We start from the raw sequence: 22,286 nt of genomic DNA on the forward strand, positions 1-22,286 counted from the left end.
AGAAAATACTTCCAATAGGAATAAATAGGACATTCTAGGCATCATGTTAGTGACATTCTTTTTAATGTTGTATTTCAGGGAGTACTAATTTAGAAAAACCGAATTCATAGTCATATCATGTTGATAGTATAAGCATATTGCTCTATGAAAATAGTAAGTGTAACACAATGCTTAGACACTCAGTATTATGTACCACGCACTATGCTAAATGCTTTAAATTCATTCTGTCATTTATGCAGGCCATAGCATGGAAGGTGTGATCTATTAGCTTGGTATCTGGTATTCAAGAGTGTATAAGTACCTGTAATAGAACGCTTAACACAAAACGGGATTTAGAGGATAAGCTTAAAACCTGGCTCTTCCTTTGTTTCAGTATGTTGTCAAAATTTACTTTCAAGCTATTCAGTTTATGACTCTGTTTTGTTCAGTTCCATTCTTGTTCAGTACCATTTTAAAGTCAATTTTAATTCTTAAATATTATGGTGAGTATCCAGGTAAGTTTCTTTTTTTTCAGTACATGTTGAACATGTCAAAAATTCCAATTAAAATGTATACTAAAAGAATAGAGAACTGTTAGTGATTTTCTTTTTTTTTTTTTTTTTTTTTTTTTTTTAAATTTTTATTATTTATTTATTTATTTATTTATGGCTGTGTTGGGTCTTCGTTTCTGTGCGAGGGCTTTCTCTAGTTGTGGCAAGTGGGGGGCCACTCTTCATCGCGGTGCGCGGGCCTCTCACCGTCGCAGCCTCTCCTGTGGAGCACAGGCTCCAGACGCGCAAGCTCAGCAACCATGGCTCACGGGCCCAGCCGCTCCGCGGCATGTGGGATCCTCCCAGACCAGGGCTCGAACCCGTGTCCCCTGCATTGGCAGGCAGATTCTCAACCACTGCGCCACCAGGGAAGCCCCATTGTGATTTTCTTTTTATTTCCAGTTAAAATTCAGTGTGACCCATGATACAGAAATATCACAACATAAAGAAAATAGGACTTTTGTAACTCTTTACAGCAACCTAATATCAGTTGAATTTTTAAATTTATGGTACTAGTTGCTTGAAGAAAATATGGATCAGTTCTCTATTATATTTCTTTAGTAAAAATAAACAAATACATTATTGTTACACAAGTTTGATTTGTTTTGTTTTCCAGGTGCAACAATCGAACACAGTGTATAGTAGTTACTGGGTCAGATGTATTTCCTGATCCATGTCCTGGCACATACAAATATCTTGAGGTCCAATATGAATGTGTCCCTTACAGTAAGTATGAAGCTTGTATTTTTCACTTTCCACAGCATTCCTCGTTGATGCTGAAAGAGGACACATGTGAAAGAAGCATATGTTTATGGCCTACAAAACTATTATGCATGCAGAGCACTAACAGACTCGGGCCTCCAATTAGTTTCATGAAATGTGGACGGAAGCCATAGTGTGATGCTGGCCAAGTGTCTGTCTGTGTTCTTAAGTGTTTGGCTTTTACGGCTAGTGTTTTTCCAGAAAACAAACTGGAATTAGCTATTCAGTAGGGCAGATAGAAATCTGTACTTTTGCCCAAGACCAGTTGCTGACAAATTGGTTTGGCTCACAGTTTTCTAAAGAAGGAATTGACTTCGGTTTTAATCGTGAACTACTTGAATGGCTACCTGCTGTTGTGGTAACTTTAATGCCTGGTGAAAGCTACCATTGCAGGAACTGAGGCAAGTGCTTTCCTTTTTGTCCCTTGTCCTTAAGAGAGTACTCCTTTACCAGATTCAGTGACTAAATCTTAACACTAAATAAAACAAACGTAACAAAGCCTTGCACATATTTTTAATTTTGCAACATCCATTTTTAGTATTATCCTTTAGAGGAATATTTAAAATTCAGTTGGGAACTTCATAAGTAGGCTTCCGCTAATACTGTAATTCTATGTAGCTTTCCTCCTAATCTCAGAATTCATACTTATGAATTGGATTCTTTATTTTCAACAGGAAAAAAACATTTTAGGCAATTAAAAAGATTAAGTATATTACTTAATTTTCATCAGGTAATTTGTTTGGTTTTGTTCTTGACTTCTTTACTTCTTAAATTGGATAAACGTGTCATGCTACCTTAATTCATAGGCATTTGAATTAAAAATTCTTTAGCAGCAATTTTATGATTTGCTTTAGAGGACTTCCCTCCTTAAAAAAAGATGGACTCAAACTAATAATGAAATTGCTTTTTCCAGAAGCTCAAAAACCAGATCACTAGTTCTGCTAGATTCGTATGTTCAAACTATCAATATTTCTGAAACCAAAGGGCTGATTTTACATAGATATACTATGCCCAGTATGGTTGTAATACATACTTACACATCCTGTGAAGGCACTGTCTCTCTCTTCTCTGCCCGCAGTTTTGATAAATTGGCTTTTTGTGGGGTATCAGTTAAAGGCCAAACACAGATTATCTTTTCACCCCTGCTCTGTGTTGTGTTACTGTGAAATGGAGGCTTTTTATGTTTTCAGTATTTTCTATATCATTTGTAGGATTGGAAGCCTACTGAGTGCACTGATCTTTATATCATTTCTCCTGTGTGTAGTGTTGGTGGCTTACATAATCATTCTCCTGTGCCACTGGAGGAACATTGTATTCTTTTGAGCTAACCAAAGTTTTGTTCCATAAAGTCACTTTCAGTTGAATTTAGTATGGTTTCTGTCCTCAAATTAGAAAAGGAATACAGCATCCATTCCCAAACAGTGGAATCAGTCAGAGCTGCCAAGAATTATGTCTTTCTGGAGCCAGTTCCTGTAATCTAGTCTATAGATCAAGAACAGTGTTAAGAAAATATTATTTTCAGACTTCTAAGTTATTTCTTGCGCTGTTCAAGAAAGGAAAATGTGGATATCTTCTGGAACATCTAACTTTCAAAATTTACTTTTTCAGTTCTCCAGAAGTAATGTACATTGTGTAATAAACTTGCAAATAGCTATACTCAGAGAAGTATTTGTTCTTTTTAGTTTTTGTCCTTAAAAAAAAACCCGGTAATTAATTTGCTGTTACCTTTCTAGATGTTTGCACGAGACAGAAATAAGTCTATGGCTTTTTTAAACTACTCCTTGCTAAAGAGTAGAAGTAATTATAATTCCTATATACTGTACAGTAGTGACACACTATAAATTGCATGATTTTCACTAATATTAAAATTAATGGAAAGGATCTCTTTAGATTGTTCTGATCTTATTTAGGACTGTGTATCTTCTCAATCTCTTTTCCCCATTATCCTCTCCTTTTGTTTCTTTATGCTTCTGTCCTTTATAACCATCTCTTATACTTGTTTTTATTTTAAGAGTCTAGCTTTCACTTTTCCCTTGTTTTAATAGTATTTTGGTACTTTGTAATGTTTGCATACTCCTTTTACACTTAGTTGATAAAAACTGTCACTGTCAGATAACATTTATTATGTGTCTGTTACCACCTGGCTTTATGCCAGTTTCTATCCAGAGCAAATTCTTCAGAAGCATATCCATCCCAAACTGTTTCCACTTATTTTTTAAAAAATTTAGAAATTTTCCATGATCTCTGAAAATTTTATAATAAATTTACTCAACAGAGTCCATCATAAATGCTGTTGTTTTTTTAACTTTGTATGTTTATAGACAGGCACATATATTATATTTGATTAGTAATTGAATGAATGTGTGTTTAAAAGAAGTCATAAGGATCTTGTAGGATAAAGGAGAGTAATCAGATCAGAATTTCCATATCCTACAGGTGTGATTTGGTTTGATTTTTGTACCCTCTTATCTCAAATTATCATTAAGTTATTAAAGTTATACCATAAATTCAGCTATGTTTTATTTTATGAGAAAAAAACACTTTTACTATTGATTGAATCATTGTTAATGAATAAACATAAGATTATTCAAAATGAAATAGTGTGTCACTTCAGATACAGAGTATGTAGGCTTTAGTTTGTTTGGGTCGATCTCTTGTCTTGCATAACCGTGTCCTTCACTGATGTTAGTGGGTCACGTATTTATGTTTGTTCTATAGCATAGTAAATGTATTGTTATGAATTAATTCATACAGTCTCTTAAGACAAGTTGCAATATGTATTTGTGATGAAGAATGCTAATTTCATTAATTTGATTGTATTTTTATATTTTTCTCGGTTGAGAGAATTTTGGCTGATTTGACAGATATATATCCTTTAGGTTGTCATAAAAATCATAATGTAAGGTCTTTTGTTTTGAATATCCATATTTTATGCACTTCATCAATCATCAAAAGTTTTATTTAATTTTTTTTTTTTACTTTTACATTTGAATGTTACTTCTCAGTTTTCATTAGAATTATAAATTATATACAATATATATCCATTTTATTTTCTTTAATATAAATATAATAGTTAAATCGTAAATGAAGTCATCCCTATTTAATATTTTGCTCAGTAACTTCACTGTCATTTTAATGTATCAAATAATAAAACCCAGCCATTTTCAATTAATAGAAAACAAAATATATTTTCTACATTCTTTATTGAACTTGTTTTAAGTTCTGTTTTAAATGCGTAACATATTTTAAAATGTATTATTCCCATCTTTGCATTTAATTGATGTATTTCAGTAAAATCATCCTTTCCTAAAAATGAAGAATGTAGCTGTGTATAAAGATAGTCTGAGCAGACTCAACACTAATGATTTATTTTATCCTCATTTTCCCACCATGCCCTTCCTTTATTGATTCTAAGCAGGTATAATATTGCTCTTCACTGAGCAGTAATTTTAGGACCAGTGGTTTATAAAAAAGAATTGTTCCATGTCAGTAACACTGAATTTCCTTTTTACTGGATGTAGTCAGGTTTACGCATTAATAGAGCAAGTATGTTTCCTGAAAGTGGTTAAATAGACCAAGTTGGACAGAGGAGGTGGTGTCTTAATGTGGAAGATTTCCTATGGCAAAAATATTTGTGTGATATGTTTCTCCCTAAGGTATTTCAGGAGGTCAGTATTTAATCTTGATGAATTATCATAATTTAAAAAAATTAATCAAGCTAAGGCATCTTAATGAAATGTGCAACTACAGTATCTTTGAGTAGTCAGTTTGGAGATACAGTATTAGCACACCCTAATGCATTTTAATAAGGGAAGAGGGAGAATCACAGACATTAGTCTGGTCACTTTATGAAATTCAGGCAACATACTTCAAAACCTACATACAAAATCTAAAATAGTATTTTATGGTTTGTAATTATTAGAATACGATTTACCAGTGAGAATCTTACATAGCATACTTCCTAACTGCATAATCCATTTCTTTAAACTTCTTGGAGGGAGGATTTTTTTCTCCTATAACTCTACTAATCAGGTTTGTTTTATGAAGCATTTACCTTTTATGGGGTCTGTGGAATCAAGGTATTTGCTTTGAATGCTTGGTATGATTGTTGTTGCATGCTAGCTTGCTTTTGTGTAAATTGATGATGGTAGACAATGTCATAATAAGCTAACCATAATTCTTTCTTCCTTTTTCTCCTTGCCTACTGTGCTTGCTTTTTCCTTGTATGTATTTTGCTTACTTTTTTTTAATAGACTTTATATTACAAGTTTGAGATATGTGATGTAGAGAATTTAATAAGGATTTTATAATATAAAGTATATATAAATGTAAATAAGTAAATTTCCTAATTATTAGTGGGGAAGAAAGGTACTACCTTAGCCTACACTTCAAAATAACTATTGGGGTAAAGGGGGAGGCTTGTATATTCCTGAAAAGGAGGCAGATTCTTTATAGTTAAGATAGATTTTTCTAGAAACAGAAAATTTAATAGAAAAAAATTGAAACGTACTGAGATGCATAATTATATATTTCTTCTTACATAAGTGTCTTTGAAAAAATGTAACAATATCAGTATTCATTAGCTTTGACCTGAGCTTCAAAATTGAGTTGCCATGTTTATAAATATATTTCCCTGTTGTTATGCTTACCTAATTTTAGTCAGCTTAATAATGAGTTCGCATGATAAGATAAATGGGGATGATACACCTATGCATGCATCTGTGTCTATAGCCTACCTATTTAAAGTAAAACTTGATAAGAATGCTGAGTGACTTGGGAAAGGCAAGAGTTATGTACACCATGCATTAGTGAAGAGTTTCATTATTTATTCAGGTACACTAAGTGAAGCAACATGCCAACATATTTGTATTGCCTCCTTAATCTACTGAAATGATTGATCCATGTTCTTTTATGTAACTTTAGTATCTTTTCTCCTGCTAGGTTTTCCTGTTGTGTTTCTCTTTATCCAAAGTAGTGCAGCTCTTATTCTTCCTATATTTAGCATCTATTACGAATTCAATCTTAGACTGTCAATTTATTTTAATCTTTTTTCTTTTTTCCTTGCACTTTTTTTTTTTCTTCCGATGCTTAAAATAGAAGTGGAGCAAAAAGGTAAATAATGTATACAGTTTGAACCCCAGCTCCCTGTTATGTGCCTTATGGATGTTACCTTCTCCCTTCCCTTCCCCTACAACACTCCTGACATTAATATATAATCAGCAGGATCTCATAAATGCACCTCATAAAGAAGTCGACTGTTTACAGTGAAATTATATGACCGCTAAATCTGGTGACAGGGTAAAATTTCTGAAGTCGGCGAGGGGGAGCTGTCCTTTCTCTGTTTCTTTTCACTCTTTATCTCTTTTTCTGATACCCTTGGATATTTTATTATTAAAGTGTCATCTTGCCTGGCTTCCAGAACCCTCTCCATAGCATGCCATGGTTACAGGGTCTCCTGGTCGTTTCATCAGTCCTTTCCTCGTATTTACTTTTCTCTGCTTCTAATTGCATTTTCCGAATATTTATGTTCCTTCAATTGAAGCACTTTTGTTTTCAGTCTGAGTTCCATAGACGTTCTAAATAAGCCTTCACATTGGGTTTGTTTTATTTGCTTAATTTTGGTGTTCTGCTTTCGGGGGCTTATAAATGGGCTAAGGAAGGGAGGGTACAAAGTTTGGTCTAAAAGTACTTTGATCACCCTTATGTACAAAGCTCAGAATTTTAAAGCATAAATTACCAAATTATAAGATAAAAACACATAGCAAAAATGTACATTGTTAGCTCAATCATGAATGATCTTAAACTTAGGTTTGTATTTGTGAAAATAAACCCCAGCCGCTTTGTATGCTGGTACATCAATTATGGTAACTTGAGGAAAGAAAGGTAGTACTCGTATTAAGTATAATTTCCGGTAAAATTGAATGCTAATAGAGTGAATTTTTCTCTTTTGGTCTATGATCATTAAAACTTGCGTTTGCCTGTATAGTCTTTTAACTTTGCTTAATTCTTGTCTTTTCTCTGTGACTGTTAGTTTTTGTGTGCCCTGGGACCTTGAAAGCAATTGTGGATTCACCATGTATATATGAAGCTGAACAAAAGGCAGGTGCTTGGTGCAAGGACCCTCTTCAGGCTGCAGATAAAATTTATTTCATGCCCTGGACTCCATATCGTACCGATACTTTAATAGAATATGCTTCTTTAGAAGATTTCCAAAACAGTCGCCAAACAACAACATACAAACTTCCAAATCGAGTAGATGGTACTGGATTTGTGGTATATGATGGTGCTGTCTTCTTTAACAAAGAAAGAACGAGGAATATTGTGAAATTTGACTTGAGGACTAGAATTAAGAGTGGAGAGGCCATAATTAACTATGCTAACTATCATGATACCTCACCATATAGATGGGGAGGAAAAACTGATATTGACCTAGCAGTTGATGAAAATGGCTTATGGGTCATTTATGCCACTGAACAGAACAATGGAATGATAGTTATTAGCCAACTGAATCCATACACTCTTCGCTTTGAAGCAACGTGGGAGACTGTGTATGACAAACGAGCTGCATCAAATGCTTTTATGATCTGTGGAGTCCTTTATGTGGTCAGGTCAGTTTATCAAGACAATGAGAGTGAAACAGGCAAGAATGCAATTGATTATATTTACAATACCCGATTAAACCGAGGAGAATATGTAGATGTTCCCTTCCCCAACCAGTATCAGTATATTGCTGCAGTGGATTACAATCCAAGAGATAACCAACTCTACGTGTGGAACAATAACTTCATTTTACGATATTCTCTGGAGTTTGGTCCACCTGATCCTGCCCAAGGTAAGAATGTTTGCTTGCTAATGCTTATATCTTTTATGAACAGTTTATTTTTAAGACTTCTTAATTTTTTTCCTATTTATTTTCTTTCCCTTTTCATAGTTCAAGGGCAAATGATAATATTGTGGCATTTCAAATTGTCACATACTGTGTACATTTTAGCCTTATATTGGTCCATTTTCTTTTTCTGAATTTCTTCGTTTACATATTGGTTTCAAAAAATTGTAGCATCCTTGGTTAGTTTAGATTTTCATTGCTAAAAATGTAATGCCCACTACAAACCTGTTAGCTTTGTGTGTTTTTTCTACCTGACTTCTGAATTGATTATAATCTATGTGCAGACCTTTTAACTTCTTGGCGCCAGTGGTTAAAGGAAATTTTTGTTAGGAAGTCCCAGGAGAATTGCTAGGCTTGATATACAATGTCAGGCATAAGTATTCTGAAGTTTTGGCCTCTGCTCTCTGGGTAGGAGAAGGAGTCATCCAACATCTTACTAGATCATCGTGTAAAATAACACATTTTTATTTCCCAATAAATTTGTGACCGTTTTAGGTCAGTATTTCTGTGACTTTAACTGTTACACATGGACTAAGCATTAAATGATCCCAAGTGTTGATTTATGAAGACAAATCCGCTAGCATTTTTTGATTTGTGTTCTCTTTAGGTATCTTTATGGAGGATCATTACTTAATAAATCTTTGGAAGTATATGTTAGTTTAGCAAGTTAATTCAGTTCTGCAGTGAACAATTTTTGAGGGTAAATGAAGTTTTGAATATTTCATTAAAAGAAGATTACCTCATACTCATGATAAAAGAATGACCTCTTAATATATTATTATAGAGCTTGCACTTATTATGTCTTTTCTATTTGAGCAATAATATTTGTGTTTTAAAGATCTGAATTATTTCAATTTTCTGAGTTAATTAGAATTTTCACATCATTGAGTTACTTCAAAATTGTAGGAGCCAGAATGTTCCTTGGAGTGACTAAATCAATCTCTTCAACAAGGTGGAACATAAATTAATATCTTTTTCTTCTGTTAAAGCAGTATACATTCACATACTTAAACACAATTACATATACCCACACATAGTTTAGGGTATAATGTTACTAAGTTCTAAATATCGTCATAGGGTTAGGACCTCAAAAGCAGAAGCCTTTTGTAATTGAATTTCTAATTTGAGTTATAGAATACAAAAATATGTGATTTTTCTTCTTAACATAAGGGCAATAATGACATATGACTTAGTATAAGCCCCCTTTTTCTCTAATTCATGTATGTCTAGAATTTGTTGGGTTAAAGTTGTAGCAATGTCCCATTGTTAAACTTTCAACAATGAAATCTGTTAGGACATAAAAATCTTTGTTGATAGTATCTTAGTATTCTTTATTTTTGAATTCAGACCTATCTTTTTTCTCTTGAGGCCAGCAATTTGGGATGGTTCCTATATCTCAGTTGTTTTTCTAAACGCTAGTACTATGCTCCTCCTTTATCCTATAGGTTTGTAAAAGGCAAAAGGTCAGTAATCGACAAAATTTGACACTGTGGAGATACATGTGTTAATCTTTTTTGTAACCTGTATTACCCTCACAGCTGTTAAATTTATCTTGGGTAGCAGTAAATCTCTTTCCCTCCATTAGAAAAAAAAAGAAAATAAATTTTAAAAATGTAAATTCATAATCAGGCAGCACCTAAAGTTGAGTACAGATGCAGCTCAACAAGGAATCATTGCCTCCCTGCTTGTCACAGAGTACTTCATGAAATACAAGATGAGTAATAATGTCATTTTCCACATGTGGCTTATGTTCTAGTAAATAACTTGATCCATTTCAGATGAAAGAATCTTTGATAATTTGGGTGCTTTTTGGAAAAAACAGTTACCAGCTTCGAAAATGAGAAACTTAGCCATATGTGGTAACTGCATTCCTACAGCTGTGTTGTGTTATCCAAAATAGTTAACCATTCTTATATATTCTCAGAAAGTGAAAATTCGTATTGACCCCTTATTAAACCCTTAGTGGTAAAAAGTTTTATCTGACCTAAATTTCTTGCTGATGTTTGAATTGTATTATCTTATTCACGTGTTCTTTATAATTTATCTTCAAATGCTTTTGGAGAGACTCCTGTCTCGCTCATCTAAGATATGTGCTGTTATCTAACTGCATGTAGATGGGGCATTGCAGAACTATTGTGGCTCATACACTTAGGTCAAACCAGTAAGCCACTGTCAGCAAGTCTCATGTACTGGCTTTGCTACCATGTATATAGCTGAAGTGTACATTGTGCTGTAAAACGGATAATTTTTCATTGTGGACTGTTCCACACTGTATTAGCTTCAATACTTTTCCCCATTTATAAATCCAAGCCTTTCATTCCTAACAGCACAAGTATATTATTGCTTGGCCTTGATAATGTTTTCAAATACATCTTTCTTTTTTTCTTTACATTTTTAGCTTTTTGTGATCTCTGCATAGTTAATTTGCTCCATTTCCTTGAACTAGGTCTGTTTTTACTTTCTTTCTCTATAAAATGGGCTTAGAAAAATCCCATTTCAGTCATATATTAACTCTTTTCTATGTCTTAATCTGAATTGATTTATATATTTACTTTATCTGTCTTCAGATGTGATATCCCAAACATTATTGAAAAATATTGTGTCTTGAGTTTTGACAGTTTCTGAATATCTGTCTTAGAGTAATAATGAAGTATGACACTTAAACAACATGAGGGAAATTTTTTATCAAGAGAGCCAGTTAGGTCTATTACTTAGGAAGTGTTTAGCATAGAATACATATTTCTTAAAACATCTTCCCACTGATAATGGATGCTAATTAAAAGGTGATCAGTGTTTTTAGACATCGAATAAGGGTAAATTTAATAAATCTGCAGTTTTGCCTTACCAGGCTACAGACTAACTGTAATTGGACTTCATTCAGTGAATAATGGGTGAGTTTGGGGACTTGGAAGAGGGAAATAACCACCCATATTGTCCTTAAAATCTTTTCACACAGGAAAAAGCTGTTGATAATTAGCAAGTTCTTAGTAAATACTGTCATAGTAAATTGAACCATTCTGTATGTGTTTGTTGAAATTTTCATGGGTACCTATTAAATATGTTTATTAGCATTATTGGCACCGTTTCTAGGTCTCTGTACTCAAATAATAAATGGTAGGTAGAATGTTAAGTCATTAAATCTGTGTGTTTGATATGGCACCTGATAACTGTGGGACAGGCTCTGTAAAGTAGGGTTTAGATTTATGATATAAGTCTATTGTGAGTTGCCATGTTTTCTGTTACCATTTATAGGATATTCTTGAGTTTTGAGCCTTTTGCCACATATGGTTCATTATGAAACTTTTTATTGCTTCAGTATCTTACGTTCCCACATTTTTTCTTCTTTTAAAGATTTACGCAGAACACAGTGTCAAATGCTCCAAAATAAGGGCAAATTGCTTTGTAGGGTGCCATACTTTCCCAGAGTCTCTGAAAATCTTTTACCTAGAAAAGTAAGATCATAATATTTAAGAGTATGGACAAGTGAACCTGAACAAATTGCTTAACTTCCTCCATGGCTCAGTCTTCTCTTTTGTAAAAGGAAGATAATCATAGTGCCTACTTCATGGGGTTGTGGTAAGGATCAAATAAGATGATCTGATGATCCATGAATGGTGATTAGCATAGCATCTGGTACATAAATGCTGAATAAGTGTAAGCTTTTATCATCATGGGATGCCCTGTTGCGTCCTGTCTTCACCTAAGGAAAGAAATATTAACTTTTAGAAATACCTCTTCATTTCTAGCTTCAACATTAGAAAAAAATGCTTTGCTTGAAGTTGTTAAACTTTGGCCTTGCAAAATCTTATAGTTGTCCTCCTAAAGGGTTTCATTTTGCCACGTAAAGTTGACGTTCATGTTTATTTTCATGATACCCCAATATTTCATTGATTTACCTTTGAAGAATGTTTTGCTTCCCTTTAAACTTCTTTTGATGAACAAAAGGTAAAAAGGTATGAAAGTTATCAATGACACATGCAAATAGGGTATAGAATGTTGCATGAAATTTTGTGCATTTAATAAAAGTCATTTTATTGCCTACCTTCACTCACTTGTTAGGAATCTTTACTGATGCTCAGCAAACAGAGCACTAATTGTAGTATAGTTAATACGTATTTCAGTGATTAAATATGTACGAATTAGCACAGTGTCAAGGGATACATCAGAAGGTGTAGCACTAAACCATTTTGCTCTGCCCTTTTCTCTTTGCTCCGAATCCCCCCCCTCACCCTGTCCCCGGCTTTTAGATTTCATTCAGCAGCATTCACTTGACACTTCTGCAAAAGATTGTGATGCTTTTGACAAATGTTAATTGAGAAAGCACTGAAAGCCTGGCTGCATTGTAATCAAAAGAAAATTACGAGGTTTAACAGGATGTCAGGGAAGCGCTTTACAGAAAAAGATAAACAGGTTTGAATAGGTTTCTGCAGCAGCTGGCTAGGCATGATGCTTGGCTAATGTACACAGGCTTCTCTCATATGGCCAGTAACTGATGCCCTGGAAATAATACATAGCTTAAGAAGTTTCTCTTGTGATAGAATGAAAAAAGGGTGTAAAAAGTGTGTCTTGCACTTACTGATAACAAGAAGTAGTTTCTCACTACTAAAGAACTAGAAACAAGTGCACATTACTTTTTCTGATAAACTTAGCATACTCTGTCATAGAGTCAGAATTATGTAAACTACTTATGGACCAGAGCTTAATATTATCAGTGATAATATGAACTTGTTTTCCAAGAAGTTTTAATGTTCTAGCTTGTTTCTTATGTATAGCAAAGCCATAAAGTAAGTTAATGTTTTATACGATTATTTTTAATAATAGCTATTTTTAGTTTGCTCTACTCAATTTAAATTTAAGGCATCATATTTATAAGGTCTTAAGAGCCAGTAATCTAAATGTTGATAAAACTATAGTGTGATCACCTAATAGATTTTAAATGGTGCCATTAAAGTTTTACTGACAGAATTTTTGTTGTTTTTTTAAACTAATTAAGTGTTAATTAATGAAGGAAACATTAAGCTCCATTATTATTTTAACCTAGTGGATTTGACAGTTTAAAAGTAATGTTGGAAGTCCAAAATAACCTTAAAATTGTTTTCTTCTAAAATTTTTACTTTTAAATCCACTTTTATATTTTTAAATTCTTTTATACTCTCTGTTAAGGGTCAATAGGATATGTAGGGTTGTTTTCAAATAAGGCATTATTTGATCGAACCCGTTATCTTGATATGAGATTACATTGTAACCTCTGACCAGAGCTAGTTTCTTTTTCATAGCTGTGTTTTCAAAAGTAAAAATGTGGAAGCCTCAGATGTTTCCTTACTGAAACAGCACAAGCATGCCCAGCTTATCTTCTGTTTGGATCTAATCAGGCATGCTCAAAAACCTCTCAAGCAAGAATGGCTGCTGGGTGGAAAGATGCTACAGTATTTGTTTTCCTGCAAGATGCAGAGTGGGTGACTTGAAATTTTCTGTTGTCCTAATTATATGTAATGGTTAGACTTGCGCTGATACTTTGAATTTTATTGTTTCAGCGTATGAATTTAAGAATAAGAAACGGATTTTTCTAAATTATGTATTTGATATGACATAATGTATTTGATATGTACATTGAAATTTTCTGTATGAAACTGTCCTTCATTTCCTGTTACATGATATATGATGAAATTGTACATAAAATTTATTATCAAATATTTCATTGAGAAGTAAGCCTAGCACAATTAGAGTCATAGAGCAAAATCTATGGTAAATCCTAAACTGCCATCGCTTAGCCAACAATATGAATAAATTGGAATAAATGAAGAGATTTAGTCTTCCTCCCACCCTACAGATATTCTCATTGATTTCTCATTCTGTTGGTGTTGGGGTGGTTGGATGGGTAGGGGTTTTGTGTGTGTGTGTGTGCTCACGCGTTCACATACGAGTGCAAGTGTGTGTTTGAGATTAACATCCTCGTCTTCTTTCCATAGTGCCTACCACAGCTGTGACAGTAACTTCTTCAGCTGAGATGTTCAAAACCACAGTATCAACCACAAGCACTTCACAGAAAGGCCCCATGAGCACAACTGTAGCTGGATCTCAGGAAGGAAGCAAAGGGACAAAACCACCTCCAGCAGTTTCTACAACCAAAATTCCTCCTGTCACAAATATTTTTCCCCTGCCAGAGAGATTCTGTGAAGCATTAGACGCAAGGGGGATAAGGTGGCCTCAGACACAAAGGGGAATGATGGTTGAGCGACCATGTCCCAAGGGAACGAGAGGTATTTCCTGTCAAATACTATAAATACATTTTAAAACTTATTTTAAGTAGGTTCTGAATTACACAGGAGTGATTTTAATTGAGGAAAGAGATATTTACAATAGCTAACTTCATGGTTATTTTTGTTACTTTGGTAATAGGGCACATGTAGACAACTTAAAGATTTTTAAACTGTAAAAGTCATTTAAGGTCAGGCACTGAATTACCTCTCCCTCTTAAAGACCTAGGTCAAGCCTGAGATTTTTGCCCATGGATTCTCTAGTGAGGCTTCCTTACAGCTGTCTTTCTCATTGCAATGTATCATTTTGGATGAGTCCCAAGAAAATCAAGGGCTTTTTGTTTGTTTGCTGTAAATGTCTGATATTTCTGTGCTGACTTTATATTGACTGTTTATAGTCTGCATTATACCCTACTTTTCATCAGTTATTGTCAACTACTTCCATTAATGTTTATTCAAAATTTAACACACGGAGTAGGATCATCATAGCTGATTTCCCGAATGCATGCAGAAAAAATGGTTTCAATTTCACTGTTGCTTTCTACATCTGTTGTAGGAACTGCCTCGTATCTCTGCATGCTTTCCACTGGAACATGGAACCCTAGGGGCCCTGATCTTAGCAACTGTACCTCACACTGGGTAAATCAGCTGGCTCAGAAGGTTGGTTGGAACCTTTTAATATGATACACATTGGTGATTAAGGGCTTTAACTTCTAACATAAATAATTTAGCTTTGTATGTTAAAACCAGCTTCATTGCTCTTTGTTCAGTGTAAAAGTAAAAAATTATGCATAGCTTTGTCTGTAAACTATTTATTCAAAGTTACATATGTTTTAGGGCATGCTGTTTTCTATGTTAAGCTTTTTAATGAGTACATACTTGCTTAATTTCATTCATATTTAGTTTGTTCTGTTTCTTTTGATGTTTGTGAGACAAATAGTGTATTGGCCTAATAAATCAAATGTCATTAATTTGCAACTGAATCCACAGAATGCAAGCAGATGTTCATATTGCAGATGATTATGATAGAATAAGTAAAAATGACTTTAAAAAGCATTAGTAACTTTAATATTACAGTGTAATGCAGTGACATTTTAGTTTCTCCTTCACCATCTACCTTTCTAAAATGCAAGCAGTAGATAATAGCCCTCAGTATTATATTGATTACATTCTCACTTAAATTTCTGGATCATTGGAATAAATAAGTAAGATTTTTAAATAGCAGTTTTAAATGGTTGCAGTGAAATGAGAGAACTATCTCAAAATTTTTTTAAAGGATTTCTGATTTTTTTCCCTTTTGTTTCTTTAAAATGTCTGATTAAGTATGTCTTTCTGAGGATCTCAGAACCTTTAATCATCTGAAATGAAGAGAAAGTTATTGGTCTCAGTTGCAGAATTTGACATATTTGCAAATATTTTTCTCCCCACAACAGAGATACTTGGGAAAAGAACAAGAAGCCACAAACAGAACAAGAAATCTTACTGAGATAATATAAACTGTCATTTCAGATCAGAAGTGGAGAAAACGCTGCTAGCCTTGCCAATGAACTGGCGAAACATACCAAAGGGCCAGTGTTTGCTGGGGACGTGAGTTCTTCAGTGAGGTTGATGGAGCAGTTGGTGGACATTCTTGATGCGCAGCTGCAGGAACTGAAACCTAGTGAAAAGGATTCAGCTGGACGGAGTTACAACAAGGTAGGTAGAAATTTTCTGTTATTTTCAATTAGATGTTTTGTGTGGCTGCTCTGGATTCTTCCAGCACTTGACCGCCTAACTTTTGGCCCCCTTGACATACGCATAGAAACAGAACTTCTAATTTGGTTCATATCTCAAGAAAGAATTATATTTGGGAAAGGAGCAACGTGCACACCCATCCCCACCCCCCAAATGATGCTAATTACCTGAGGGAGATTTTAGTTGGTGGTAAACTTCATTTGCCTGGTTGTGGTCAGTACCCTCACTTTGGAAGGCGCACTAGGAGAGATTGTGTTATACAACTCATATACTAATACAGTCAACTCTTGTGATTGTAAGAAAATTGTGATGCGTATAGGAATGTTAGCCACTGAAATACTGTTTTCAGTGGTAGGTTTTGAGAGAAGGACAAGTTTCCTTTGCTAGGAGTATGGTGTGTTAGTGCTACTAATTTTTCCTACCTTGACAAAAATTTGATAGCTATTTTAACCATACTATAAAGTGTTTATATGAAATTCATATGAATCTGAAATCTGTGGCTAAAATGGTTTTATGGTTTTTTTTCTTCCTTTTCATCACATACTTTGTCTCTAGGTTTATCAAGATACTTTGGATTATCATGTTTAGTAAAATACAGCTGAAAACTGAATACACAATCTTGGCAATCAGTATAGACTCACAAAAATCCAGAGGATTATGGTACATAATAAACGCTGAGCTCAGGACCACCAGCTTAATTTCTGAGGATTTCTTCTTTCCTCAATTTTCAACAGATAAAAATCTAACCTGATTTTCTTTTCTTTTACTAAAAAGCTCCAAAAACGAGAGAAGACATGCAGGGCTTACCTTAAGGTATCTCTCCTATGCTGTCACCCTGCTTTCTCCCTTCTTCAGCTACCTGCTACGCTTTATCATCTTGCTGCATGATCCAATGTGTTTCAGTCTTTGATAATTATATAATGTGCCCCATATCAGCTGTACAAATGTTGGCTTTTCACAGGTATATTACTCTCAGAATAAGCAAATAATTTATTTTTATAATTTTTGCTGTTTTTCCATTCATCCAAACATACAAGAATTTTAATGAAATATCCTCTGAATTGGAAAGTAATCATAAAGTCTCATTATTTCCTGTTGTCATCTCTGTGGATTAAAAAACAACTTGAGGAAAACAGCTATGATATATTCTTGGCAGTTTATCATATCAAAGACTGTGTAGTCATAATGTATGTGCATGAAAAAGTCACTGCTTTCTTATCTCTTCGGTGTACTCTTAAATAAAATAGGCTTTGTCTTGAAATTTTTTGGAGTCATTTCTAGAATCAGGTTGATATGGGAATGGGTTACTAGAAATAAAACATAAATAATGTGACAGTGCTCTCGATAAATGTTATCTGTTGTTTTTTATCGAGATGATAGAAACAGAAAGCCACTGTTTGGCTCAGAATCCTCGTCCACTGCAGCCAGATTTTCTCACTAGTATATCCAAGTAAAATAGGAAACATGGTGAGGCTAACAGTGGAATTATGCCAAGCCAATTCTGTGTGGTAGATCCAAATAATAAAGAAGTTCCTTTTGCTGGGGATGGTTACTTTCTAACCCTACTCATCTGGGGACCATATTCCTAGTCAATCAAACCTTGAAGAACTAATCTGTATATGTATGAAAACAAAACAAAAGAACTTTGTAAGTTTTGTAGACTAGAGATTATTCAAAAGATATGACTTCACCAGTTTTAGTTGGCAAGATCTAGAAAAAAAGAATAGTATTTCACTAACAAGTAATAGACATTGTTGCATCTGAGAACTTTACAAGAAAAGGCAGTGGGAAAGTCTGTTTTTAGGTGGCAATATTTTGAAAGTCCCTTATTAGCCTGTTTAATGGGGGGCAAAGAAATACATGCTGAAGTGTATAGAATTTGTTGTACGGACATTTTCAGCTCACCTTTAAGGTATTAGTTAATGTGTGAAATGTAATAATTAGTATGTTGCCCAGGACATATATCTCAGTGAGAATAGAATAGCCTTTTTTCTTTGGCAGGGAGACTACTTCAGGAATATGATTAGGCTAATGATCATTTTGATTCCACTAGAAAAATACAACTGGTAATAACTAAGGAGCATTACAAATTAATATAAACCTGCCATCAGTGAGTTATGTGTATAGGTAGTAAATTTCAGCATGACCTTGATTTCTGACCAGTGTCATTTTCAGTATGTCTCAAGTGAGCTTCTGTGTTCAGATAAAACTAATAAAGCTCCTTAAGTTACAAATCAGAAGCTGACTTACACTATGCAAATGAAGCGAGTTACTGCTTTGTGACAGAGGATTCATTTGTAACTTAGATTAGAGGCTCCAGTCTGTATTTCTTGGTGACTAATGAATCTGGCCTCAGCAGACCAATATCTGTTCCACTCTAGTTAATGGCTGCAGCAGTATCAGTGTGAGCATTCTGACTATTCTATCTCCCATTAGAGAGAGAAAAAAGCCTTTAATGCCACTTGCGAGTATCTTCTACCTGCCAGGAAGGTCGTGGTGGCTCACGTGGCAGACAGAACGAGGATATTAAGATGGACTAAGCTAATTAATCTTAACTCTGACAGTAGCCTCAAACAACTTTTCCCCCTGCTCATTTCAATATAGTACCTCAAACCAGCAATTGTTGTTGTTGTTCTTTGTAGAGTGTGTGTTCTTTTTTCTCAGTGATTATCAGTAGATCAAAACAATTGATATTTGGGCTTAATGACACATTATGGCTAGGTAAATGGGAAAGAGTAAATAAACTCAGTGATTTCAGCTATCCAAGCCATAGTCAGTGTACAGCTACAGTAAGTATCAGTACAAAAGCCTGCCTTCAATTGCTTAACTGACTGGGTTACATTTTTATTTAATGTTGTTTTACATGGTAATAAACTAAACCTACACATATGAATATTTATAACTTGGATATTTATTAAGACTTTACTTTGCCTTTCTGTTTTTATTAAATTATTAGTATAGGTTTTAAATATTTTGACTGTTCTCTTGATCTCCTTAAAAACAGATGATTGTTTATGAATTAAGGTATACTCTCAAGTGTTTTTTAGCTGGCCAGGCAATTGGAAGAGTGAAAATGTTCACAGATAATTTATAGACTTTGAAATCACCTTGGTTTTTTTCCCAATGATAATAAGTAGACAATGTTAAAAGGCACAATTTTGGTTATTATTTTAGTTCAGGTTCCAAAAAACAATATGGTTTAATTTTCAAGCGTAGATATTAGGCTACTCTAGAGACACCAGTGTTTTCTATTTAGAACATTTAAGTCTTGAGCTTATATGTAGGAGTGACCATGCATGTAGGGGTAATACCTCAGGTTAAGAGCTGACACTGGTTTTATTTCTTTTCAACAATTGAAATATGATTAGATAAACAGAAACGAGTCATCTCTTTATACTTAGTCTTTATAATCAAAGAGTAGTCTACTGATCTTCAGCTGGTTCTGTTTTGAAAGGGTCAGACATCAAGTTGGCCAGATATATGTTGTCCAGGTGTTCTTCCGTAAGAGTAAATCATCATGACAGATAAATATTACAATCGTCACTAGTCAGTGATTGAAAATCACCTTGGTACTAGAAGCAGTCAAAACTAATGATAGTTTTCTAATGGATGCAGGCAATTGTTGACACAGTGGACAACCTTCTGAGACCTGAAGCTTTGGAATCATGGAAACACATGAATTCTTCTGAACAAGCGCATACTGCAACAATGCTACTGGATACATTGGAAGAAGGAGCTTTTGTCCTGGCTGACAATCTCGTAGAACCAACCAGGGTCTCAATGCCCACAGAAAATATTGGTGAGTGAATCTATTGTCAGGTGTAATTTTGATTTAGAAGATAGATGTTTAAGAGAATAATGCTTCCATTGAGCCTTTTGAGTTATTTCCCAGTGCCGAACTTCTATTTTGTCCAATTATTTTTGTCCCTTAATAAGAGATATTATTGATCACACTCATAAAATTAATGCAAAAGCCAAAATCTATCCTATGTCTTTTAAAAGTTGGTTTTATGTGTTTTTTTCCAAGTGAAAAATCATTAAAGGAAAACAGTGTGTAGAATACTTAACTGCCAGAATATGGACTGCTTACATAATGAAAGTGCTTGCTGTGGAGCTGTGGCGAATGCCTTTCCATTTTATACAATACGTTCCTAATGAGGTTAGATTACTTTCTGGAATGCGTTCTCCCAAATATTTTAGGCACGCAGATATTTGAGCCAAACGTTTATATTAAACAGAGCTGCTTTCAGGTGAAAATGTGGTCAGTGAACTACATCACCCATAGAGCAGAATATCCATGCTTTATAGATTGTAAAATAGCTGCAGATAGTTTTGAAGCATCATTTAGAATTTAAATGCTGGCAGCGAGAGGTAGGAATTCACTTTTGATGGTATTTGAAAGAAGTACTACTGTAAGTACAGAAATTATATTAATTTAGGCTTGACTGATTTAGAATTGTTATTCAGTGGGGTTGAGCTCGGATGAAGTTTTAGTATCCCTTAGTAAAGTAAAAAAGTTTCCAAAGCATAAATGTAAAAAAACCCCAAAGGGAACACAGACTACTACTCTTCCATTGAAAGAGTGCATTGGAGCAGCAGATACTGAATGAAGTTTTGCTATCTGGAATGCCATATCTTATTGCCTTATTGTGCCTACCTACTTATGAGACTTTTATTTAAAAATACAGAGAAGCAAGGTGTATAGGAGAAATAGACATCAATCAGATTATGATACCTGGATTTAAATTCAAAGCCTTAAGTTTATTTTAAATAACTGAGTTTTTAGAAAAAAAGATATATTAAAATCATGTTTTTATTTACTTTATGAGGTTTTGAAATGACAAATAACTTAATAACTTTAAGTTAAGTGAAATCAAAATAATTTGGCCTGCTTTAATGTGGGAGACCAGTCGTACGGAAAGTGATATTCTACCATAGCTTAGTAGGAATAGAAAATGAATAAAGCTCCTCTTTTATGTCTAAAGCTTTTGTTATTTTGAGGTTAATCTATTTAGTAGTCTAATAAAATTCCTAACATACGCATTAAACAATTCTTCTCAAATGTTTCCAGGGACGTACCTGTAAGGTAAAGGAGTGTGGACTTGATTGTCTCAGAAGATAAGTCATAAAAAGTATCGTTTGAAGTGTTGTGTTGTGACCTCAATTTGTTTTCTAAATCTTCTGAAGGCTATTTTAAAAACAACCAAAAAACATAAAATTTCCCATGTAAGCTCCTACCAAGAGTGAGAAGAAATTTTGATAGGCCAGGTCAACATCCTCTGCTCCCATCGGCTTCACGTATGCAGAACACGCTATTATTATATGTCTGAGATATTTTTATCTCAGTTTGAGAGTGGCCAGGAATATTTTTTCCCTGATACTTGTGTTTTTCAGAGTTCTAAATGTTTATCCTTTACACTGGTTTTTTAAAATTTTTTAATTAAAGAAAGAACATTGTGGGTAGAGATTCTCATAGTGTGTAGTACACATTTTACTGCCTTCTCAAAAATAATGCCCTGAACTTAATGTATGCATGTATTTATTACTCAAGAATTATCGATATGAAGGTCATTTTACATATTCCAATATATTTCCATGTCTTTTATTTCACAATTTTGTGAAAAATAATATCCATAATTTAATATGACATTCAAGATTCAACGTTTTCCTAGGACTTGTTCTCTTTTTAGACGTGAGAACTAAAATAGCCCATTATCCCTTTATGTCTTCACTTTATGTTCTTATCTAAATTTAGGGTGTGGATACAGTATCTTTGATTATTAAGACAATTTGATGCTCCTCCTTAGTGGTTTCTCCTTGAATCCTTATTTTCACTTGATTATATGATTTACCTTTATACGTGACCTCGTAAAATGGTATAATTATACCTGATTATAGCTTTTTAAAATCAACTTTGAGGTATAATTTATATACAATAAGAGCAGCTGTTTTAATGGTACTCTTTGATGAAATTTGACAAATGTACACCCGTTTAACCAACAGCATGGTCAGTATTTCAGCCACCTCAAGAGGGTCCTTTATAATCTTTGTCAGCCAGTCTTGTTATACCCCCAGCCCCAGGCAACCACTGATCTGTTTTATGTCACTATAGTTTAG

At 34.0% G+C, this 22,286-nt stretch overlaps 1 protein-coding gene across 9 annotated transcripts in view; it reads left to right on the top strand.

Annotated features, from left to right (window-relative positions):
• Window positions 1-22,286, top strand: part of ADGRL2 (adhesion G protein-coupled receptor L2) — a 212,078-nt gene that overhangs the window by 157,590 nt on the left and 32,202 nt on the right. For all 9 annotated transcript variants that reach the window (XM_059925141.1, XM_059925150.1, XM_059925126.1 and 6 more), the window contains exons 4-9: window positions 1,147-1,256; window positions 7,324-8,124; window positions 14,148-14,438; window positions 14,992-15,095; window positions 15,945-16,130; window positions 19,785-19,968. In XM_059925141.1, the coding sequence (XP_059781124.1) occupies window positions 1,147-1,256; window positions 7,324-8,124; window positions 14,148-14,438; window positions 14,992-15,095; window positions 15,945-16,130; window positions 19,785-19,968 (1,676 nt within the window). The remainder of the gene's footprint in view (window positions 1-1,146; window positions 1,257-7,323; window positions 8,125-14,147; window positions 14,439-14,991; window positions 15,096-15,944; window positions 16,131-19,784; window positions 19,969-22,286) is intronic.

The sequence above is a fragment of the Balaenoptera ricei genome, chromosome 1 (genome assembly GCF_028023285.1).
Source record: "Balaenoptera ricei isolate mBalRic1 chromosome 1, mBalRic1.hap2, whole genome shotgun sequence".
NCBI classification, from domain to species: domain Eukaryota; kingdom Metazoa; phylum Chordata; class Mammalia; order Artiodactyla; family Balaenopteridae; genus Balaenoptera; species Balaenoptera ricei.